This window comes from Scyliorhinus canicula, chromosome 16 (genome assembly GCF_902713615.1).
Source record: "Scyliorhinus canicula chromosome 16, sScyCan1.1, whole genome shotgun sequence".
Taxonomy (NCBI): Eukaryota; Metazoa; Chordata; class Chondrichthyes; order Carcharhiniformes; family Scyliorhinidae; genus Scyliorhinus; species Scyliorhinus canicula.
The window spans coordinates 59,280,770-59,289,804 of record NC_052161.1 but is presented as its reverse complement, the minus strand read 5'-3'; the positions used below and the strand labels follow the sequence as shown (position 1 = coordinate 59,289,804).

At 42.6% G+C, this 9,035-nt stretch overlaps 1 protein-coding gene across 4 annotated transcripts in view; it reads right to left on the bottom strand.

The window, feature by feature from the left end:
• Nucleotides 1-324: 324 nt before the first annotated feature.
• LOC119950951 (pantothenate kinase 1) overlaps nucleotides 325-9,035 on the bottom strand; it is an 86,472-nt gene continuing 77,761 nt past the window's right edge. For all 4 annotated transcript variants that reach the window (XM_038773967.1, XM_038773964.1, XM_038773965.1 and 1 more), the window contains exons 6-7: nucleotides 6,354-6,479; nucleotides 325-1,645 (exon numbers count right to left, since the gene is read on the bottom strand). In XM_038773967.1, coding sequence (XP_038629895.1) covers nucleotides 1,586-1,645; nucleotides 6,354-6,479 — 186 coding nt within the window. In that variant the 3' untranslated portion in view covers nucleotides 325-1,585. The remainder of the gene's footprint in view (nucleotides 1,646-6,353; nucleotides 6,480-9,035) is intronic.

Here is a 9,035-nt window from a genome sequence, read left to right as displayed (position 1 = left end):
TGACCCAAGCCGGGTATCGAACTTGGGACCCTGGAGCTGTGAAGCGACAGTGCTAGCCACTGTGCTACCGTGTCACCCTATAGCTAAGCTAAATGTGCAGAATGGGCCCATGATACATTTGAGGCATAAGTAGTCGGAAAAGTTCCAGAGAAGGCGCTGCACACAATCTGGTCTCCAAGCCACAGGATCACGCTGTTCGTGAATTTAAAAAGATTTGAAGATGCTGATAGACGGTGCTCGTAGTTAATAATCATGTCTCCTTTTTCAGGCACACAATTAATGTAAAACAGGATAAAATATAAATATTGACTGGTTACAATATCATTTTAAAGCTCAAGATTGAATTTAAATTAAGTAGATCAACATATGAAGAGTTTGATTAAAATCTGCTACATACCAGAATTCATTGACTTTTCCAACTACAATCCAGTGCAATGTTACACAACCAAAGCCAAGCAACTCATGCCATCATGGAAATCAGAAAGGTCACTTCATGTATTAATCATTTTTAAAAGGTGCTCAATAAAACTGAAGTCAAAAACATTTCTGAAATATCAATGGAATGTGAAATATCTTCCACAAAAGCCAATTCTTAACCCACATGTACCGCCAACATCAGCAGGTTTTCCCATTTTCATCGTCAAGTTCAATGATCACGTATACTGCACATTTCAGGTAGTTAGCAGTAATTACTGAAGGTACCTTTCTCAAAATGCATACTACAATGATGGGAATTATTTTTCAAACACAATTCTGAAATGTCAGACAATGAGCTGTCATTGTACAATGTTTTGCAGTTTGAAGGCTTTCCCATCATGCAGTAGTTTTCATGAAGTGGCTTCTCTTAAAAATAAAAGCACAAACATTACCCAAGATTCCCACAGTTGTGGAATGGTACCTTCGCTTATGTCATCAAGACAATGTTCACACAAAGGAAGCTTCTCGTTGTGACCAGACAAGTATTTTCATCCGAAAATTCAGCACATCAAGAAAACACAGGCTGTCAAGCCGGTTGTTAGATCAGCTGAGGTCACTACTTGTGCGTGTTCAAAGAAAGGTCATCCTTTATAAATACTTACACAGGACAGTTTTACAAAGGCAACAAAATCAATGAGCTACACTATTAACAGGTTCATTTCCAGCTTTGTAGATTGAAATTAAACCAAGGACAGATCTTGAAATGATGTAAAATACAAATCTTCCAGGCCGTTTATAAATAATACTTAAATCATTATAATCTGATCATTCACAAGGCAGTACATCCCAGAAGAGATTCAGAACAGTTCACATTTATACAGAAATTATTTCCAAATATTAATACATAAAACCAGTGGGTTTTGGCTATCTTGCACACCATTTAAAATATATACATTACATACAGCAGGATGTTATTTAACTTCCCTTAGAAATAATTCTCATTGCAGCACAATAGCTGCTGCAAAGTAAGTAATTTATTCGGAACCTGATGTGAAAACTAAATAGTTAACCGTTTAGTTAGACGGGTTCCTTCCCGGCACTAATTTCTGGACAGTAGCTTTTAAAAATACGAATGATCTCTGCCGATCGTTTTGGCCTTCTCTGCTCCTCAGTGGGTGTCAGTCATCTTCAGTAATTCCAGCAATGCCCCAACTGCTCCAAAATAACCCTGCAAGATGAAGAGGGGACAGATATAAATGGTGGCTTTTGCCTAGGATGATATTTTTAGCATACAATTTATTCAACACAGGGCAAATTGCAGTAATCCCCGACATCATACACATACAAAATATCTGAGCCGCGTCTGTGCTACCGAGATCAAATATCAAGTGTATGAAGTAATCTTTTTCTTGATTTATCTTATTTTTCTCATTTAGCCCCTCTTATTTGACCCCTAGTAACAGAAACACCATCCACTATTCCACCAGCTGGTAATTACACAGGGAACCCCTTGACAAGCTCCTGCTACTTTGTTATGTAAAAGTAGTACAGGTTTGTACAACCTCACTTTAGTATCTGCTGTGCGAAAATGCCAACAATCCCACATTTTGACACACGATGGTGCAATTTATACTTCAAAAGGGTTTACTTAGATTTTGCAGCAAACAATTTCTGCAGTGTGACATTCATATTCCACACCTACGTACACATTAAAGAAATCTTTATTTATTCAAATTCACGGGCAGCACGGTAGCTGTTGCTTCACAGCTCCAGGTCTCAGGTTCGATTTCCAGCTTGGGTCACTGTCTGTGTGCAGTCTACAGGTTCTCCTTGTGTCTGCGTGGGTTTCTTCCGGGTGCCCCAGTTTCCTCCCACAAGTCCCGAAAGAAGTGCGGTTAGGTAATTTGGACATTCTGAATTCTCCCTCTGTGTACCCGAACAGGCGCCGGAATGTGGCGACTAGGGAGTTTTCACAGTAACTTCATTGCAGTGTTAATGTAAGCCTACTTGTGACAATAAAGATTATGTTATAGACTGGGTGTTGATGGCAGAGAGGGTCAAGAGCTCCTAAACAGTGTTCACAAAGATTTTCTACAACAGTATGTTTCCAGTCCAACAAGAAGGGAAGAACTGCTGCACGTGGTTCTTGGGAATGAGATGGCCCAAGCTGATCAAGTGTCAGTAGGAGAACACTTAGGGGGCAGTGAGCATTGCATCGTAAGATTTAGGTTGGCTATGGAAAGGACAAAGAACGATTTAGAGTAAAAATAATTAACTGGGGAAAGCCAACTTCAATGGAGGTAAGAATGTACCTGATCCAAATAAATTGGAATCAAAGGCTAGCAGGAAAGCAGTAGCTGAACAATGGGCAACTTTCAAAGTAGTGATGGTTCAGGCACAGTCAAGGTATAATCACTCAAAAGCGAAAGATAGGGTGAATTAATCCAGAGATCCCTGGATGACAAAAGGGACAGAAATCAAGATGAAGATTTTTTTTTATTTTTTATTTTTTAAAAGGTGCAGTTTTGACAGATGTTGGCTGTATAATACAAATGGAGAACCAGGCTGAATATAGAAGGTTCAGAGAGGAAGTGAGAAATCAAATAAGAGAAGCAAAGAGGAAGTATGAAAAGAGACTGGCAGCTAACATAAAAGGGAATCCCAAAGTCCTCTATAGGCATATAAGTAATAAAATGGTGGTAAGAGGAGCAGGGCCGATAAGGGACGAAAATGGGGATTTACACATGGACTGAGATTAGCTGAAGCATTAAATAAATACATTTGAGACTGTTACTCTTCGTGCCATGTATTAATGACCGAGACTTTGGTATGCAGGACACAATTTTAAAATGTGCGGATGATATAAAACTTGGAAACATTGTTAACTGTGAGGAGTATAGTGTAGAAATTCAGAAGAAGCTCTAAATACGTTGGTGGAATGAGCAGACAAGTGGCAGGTGAAGTTCAATGCAGAGGAAGGTAAAGCGATTCAGTTTGGTAGCAAGATCATGGAGACACAATTTAAAATGAAGAGTACAACTCTGAAGGGAGTGCAGGAGCAGAGACACCTGGGTGCATATGTGCACAAATCATTGAAGGTAACAAAACAGATTGAGAGCACTGTTTATAAAGCATACAGTATCCCAGGCTTTATTAAGAGGGGTGTGGAGTACAAGAGAAGGAGATGTTTAACTTATATTCAGCAATAGTTTGGCTTTGGCTGATGAATTGCATCCAGTTCTGGTCGCCGCACTTTAAGAGGAAGAGGTGAAAGCACCAGAGAGGGTACAGAAAAGATTCACGAGAATGGCTCCAGGGATATGGCTCCAGGGATTAGGAACTTCAGTTATGAAGATGGATTGGAGAAGGCAGAGGAGAGATTTGATAGAGGTATTCAAAGTCATGAGGTGTCTGAAAGAGTAGATGGGAAAATCTGTTTCTACTCCTGGAAGGATCCAGAACCATAGGGCACAGACTCCACTAATTGTCAACAGCAGCAAAAGCGACAAGAGAGATTAACATCTTTGTGGAGAGAGTGGTCAAGGCTTGGAATATACTGCCTGAGAGTGCAGTGGAGGCAAATTCAATGGAGGCATTCAAAAGGGGAAATAGAGGGGGTGGGGGCACGGTAGTAGTGATTAGCACTGCTGCCTCATGGCGCCGGTACACCAGGTTCGATCCCGGCCCTGGGTTACTATCCATGTGGAGTTTGCACATTTTCCCAGTCTTTGCGTGGGTCTCACCCCCACAACTCCCAAAAATGTGCAGGGTTGGCCGACTGGCCATGGTAAATTGCGCCTTAATTGTTAAAAAAATTGGATACTCTAATTTAAATAAAAACATAATGGAATTGGACTGTTATCTATAAAAGAAGCATGTGTAGAATTACGGGGAGAAGGTTAGAGATCGGCTCCAAAGGATATGTACATTTGGAGAGCTGAACGGGAGGAGGAGCGGCGGGGGAGCAAGGAAGGGAGGGCGGGGGAGCAAGGAAGGGAGGGCAGAGGAGAAAGGAGAAGGGGGAAGGAAAGAGAGATAGGCAGTACAGTAGCACAGTGGTTAGCACTGTGGCCCCACAGCACCAGGGTCCCAGGTTCAATTCCCCACTGGGTCACTGTCTGTGCGGAGTCTGCACGTTCTCCCCGTGTCTGCGTGGGTTTCCTCCCACAGTCCAAAGATGTGCAGGTTAGGTGGATTGGCCATGCTAAATTGCCCTTAGTGTCTAGAAAGGTAAGGAGGAGTTTTGGGTTACGGTGGAAGTGAGGGCTTAAAGTGGGTCGGTGCAGACTCGATGGGCTGAAAGGCCTCCTTCTGCACTGTATGTTCTATGGAAAAAGGAGGGCAAAATGAGAGTGCAGAGAAAAAGGAGAAAGAGCGAGAGATGGAAAGAGCTGTAGGGAGGAGTGGGAGAAGAGCTGGACTGAGAAAGAGGAGATACAGGAGTTGGCTGTTAAGAACACATTTTTTTTCAAGTTGGACATTCTCTCTCACGTGCTGGCATTATCTGGTGAAATTGGTTCTTTTTGCAACAGCGGAGGAGATAAAATATGTCAATTTCCTTGTTTGTGGTTCTGTGTCAGAGTTCTAGTCGTTGGGTGGAATGTGATGATGTGGGTTCTACTGGTTTCTTTGGCTGTATGTGCAGTAATTTGCATTTTGCCCAAAGATATGTTTGCAATGCTTCTGTTCTTGCAGGAAGTGGATATTCAAGTTTTTTTTCATGCCAATTTGTTATGTAGCAGTACAGACATAGTAATGCAAATAATATGGTCCTAATTGTTTCAATACTGCCATGCAATATTTGCAACAGTTCGACTACAAGACATTTTGCAATGTTAACTCCCACTTCAGAGAATTCAATCTTCAATTTCTAAAAGCATTTTTTTGTTTCCCCTTCATATACACACTTTGTTAGCTTTCTCACTTTCATTTTTTGTGTTTTTAACATTTAAAAAAAAATCTTCCGAGGTACCACTGTCGCAAGGTACACTGGGTTACTTTAACTGATGGGCCTCTGTTTTTGTGCATTTGCTTTTGCTGAGACAATGGATTGGATTGGTTTAGATTGGATTTGTTTATTGTCACGTGTACCGAGGTACAGTGAAAAGTACTTTTCTGCGAGCAGCTTATCTCCTGCCCGATGGAAAAAGTTGGAAGAGTGAGTAAGCCGGGTGGGAGGGATTTTTGATTATGCTGCTCGCTTTCCCCAGGCAGCAGGAGATGTAGATGGAATCAATGGATGGGAGGCAGGTTTGTGTGCTGGACTGGACGGTATTCACGGCTCTCTGAAGTTTCTTGCGGTCCTGGGCCGAGCAGTTGCCATACCAGGCTGTGATGCAGCCCGATAGGATGGGATGCTTACTCTGGTGATGCAGCATCTCAGTTGTGTAAATACAGTTTGCTGTTCTCCACGGGTGGGAAACAGTTGCTCACCTTCTGAGAGACGTGGACTGGTGTGTTGCATAGGGCCGAGTAGAGGTGGCTTCGCCATTTGATGCAACTTCCCACAAGGCTCAGCTCGTCACATAACCTTATGCCTACAGCTCCATCTACTGGTGTGATACCTTTGCCATCTCATAGCACTGAAATCCGGAGGATTTGCCAGCCAATTTCGGACTCGATACAATGACAGTAACAATAATGACCTCGTTGCACCCGTCCTGATGCAATAATACCTGGACTTAAGATATTTAGCTCATTCATGTATTTGGTAAATTAAACTCCAGTCTAGCTAATTGAATAACCCTATTCCAAAGTTAGATTTATAGCAGGCACCCTCCTTGACATGAGTTTCCACAGTCTGCGTTGTGACTCCACATGGCTCAATGAATTAAATTAGATGCCAAAATTAAAACATTTAGAGCGTGCTCCGGTTTCAATTTCTTCAGCTAAAACTAACCCAACTAATGCTGTAACACTGTATTGTTGCTACTCACCTCATGTTCCAAGAACAAGGCTTTCAACTGTCCATTGGACCAATAATCCATAGCATAAGCTAGTAACTTCATGGAGACCATATTGATTCTCAGGAAGTTTCCAACAAACACCACCCTGTCGATGTTCTGCAATAAGGACATGACAGAGAAAATTAGGATTACAACAAAATCAATGTGATTAATTTTAAGAAAACTGTATTGGATAATCGTGTTGCCAGATATTGGGATAATCAGATGAGGAAGATCCTTTACTTTGTCTCTGATATGCATGGGGTAGGCTTTCAACCGAGAGACTGGTAAGGTCATAACGGGCCTCAAGTGTCACCAAATGCAGATGGGGCTGGGGGAGAAAAGAAAAAGCAGCCAGGATTTCTGTTCCTGATCCCTGCTAGAAAACTGCACCTAAAACATTGGGAGGGTACAACTGGGTCCAATAGCAGACTGATGTTTACGTCCAGGGTCATATAATTAGGATGGCCACCCCTCGCAGCACAGTCTCCAGACCATGGTAACTTATGGACGAGTCTGCTAGTCTTAGAGGAGGGCAAAATGGGAGCCCTAATCTCCAGTTTCTTCCTTTGTTTTCAAAAGCTGTGTAATTGTTGAATTACTTTGAAGGAAAATGCAAGTGGAGGGGCGGGGGGAAGGGGGTCCTTGAGGTGAACCCAGACATCAGATCATTTTTTGGCAAGGACCCCCCCCCCCCCCCCCCCCCCCTTCCCCCCGCGGGATGTCCTGGTTCACCTCATATTCCACTGAACTACTTGGAAGATAGTGCTCTCCCCAAACATTTACATGATCTCCACTGGAACATAAGAACATAAGAACTAGGAGCAGGAGTAGGCCATGTGGCCCCTCGAGCCTGCTCCGCCATTCAATGAGATCATGGCTGATCTTTTGTGGACTCAGCTCCACTTTCCGGCCCGAACACCATAACCCTTAACCCCTTTTTTCTTCAAAAAACTATCTATCTTTACCTTAAAAACATTTAATGAAGGAGCCTCAACTGCTTCACTGGGCAAGGAATTCCATAGATTCACAACCCTTTGGGTGAAGAAGTTCCTCCTAAACTCAGTCCTAAATCTATTTCCCCTTATTTTGAGGCTATGCCCCCTCGTTCTGCTTTCACCAACCAATGGAAACAACCTGCCCGCATCTATCCTATCTATTCCCTTCATAATTTTTTATGTTTCTATAAGATCCCCCTCAACCTTCTAAATTCCAATGAGTACAGTCCCAGTCTACTCAACCTCTCCTTGTAATCCAACCCCTTCAGCTCTGGGATTAACCTAGTGAATCTCCTCTGCACACCCTCCAGTGCCAGTACGTCCTTTCTCAAGTAAGGAGACCAAAACTGAACACAATACTCCAGGTGTGGCCTCACTAACACCTTATACAATTGCAGCATAACCTCCCTAGTCTTAAACTCCATCCCTCTAGCAATGAAGGACAAAATTCCATTTGCCCTCTTAATCACCTGTTGCACCTGTAAACCAACTTTCTGTGACTCATGCACTAGCACACCCAGGTCTCTCTGCACAGCACAATGCTTTAATATTTTATTGTTTAAATAATAATCCCGTTTGCTGTTATTCCTACCAAAATGGATAACCTCACATTTGTCAACATTGTATTCCATTTGCCAGACCCTAGCCCATTCACTTAACCTATCCAAATCCCTCTGCAGACTTCCAGTATCCTCTGCACTTTTCGCTTTACCACTCATCTTAGTGTCATCTGCAAACTTGGAGACATTGCCCTTGGTCCCCAACTCCAAATCATCTATGTAGATTGTGAACAATTGTGGGCCCAACACGAATCCCTGAGGGACACCACTATCTACTGATCGCCAACCAGAGAAGCACCCATTAATCCCCACTCTTTGCTTTCTATTAATTAACCAATCCTCTATCCATGCTACTACTTTACCCTTAATGCCATGCATGTTTATCTTCTGCAGCAGCCTTTTGTGTGGCACCTTGTGAAAAGCTTTCTGGAAATCCAGATATACCACATCCATTGGCTCCCCGTTATCCACTGCACTGGTAATGTCCTCAAACAATTCCACTAAATTAGTTAGGCACGACCTGCCCTTTATGAACCCATGCTGCGTCTGCCCAATGGGACAATTTCTATCCAGATGCCTCGCTATTTCTTCCTTGATGATAGATTCCAGCATCTTCCCTACTACCGACGTTAAGCTCATTGGCCTATAATTTCCTGCTCTCTGCCTACCTCCTTTTTTAAACAGTGGTGTCACGTTTGCTAATTTCCAATCCACCGGGACCACCCCAGAGTCTAGTGAATTTTGGTAAATCATCACTAGTGCATCTGCAATTTCCCTAGCCATCTCTTTTAGCACTCTGGGATGCATTCCATCAGGGCCAGGAGACTTGTCTACCTTTAGCCCCATTAGCTTGCCCATCACTACCTCCTTAGTGATAACAATCCTCTCAAGGTCATCACCTGTCATAACCTCATTTCTATCAGTCACTGGCATGTTATTTGTGTCTTCCACTGTGAAGACCGACCCAAAAAACCTGTTCAGTTCCTCAGCCATTTCCTCATCTCCCATTATTAAGACTCCCTTCTCATCCTCTAAAGGACCAATATTTACCTTAGCCACTCTTTTTTGCTTTATATATTTGTAAAAACTTTTGCTGTCTGCTTTTATATTCTGAG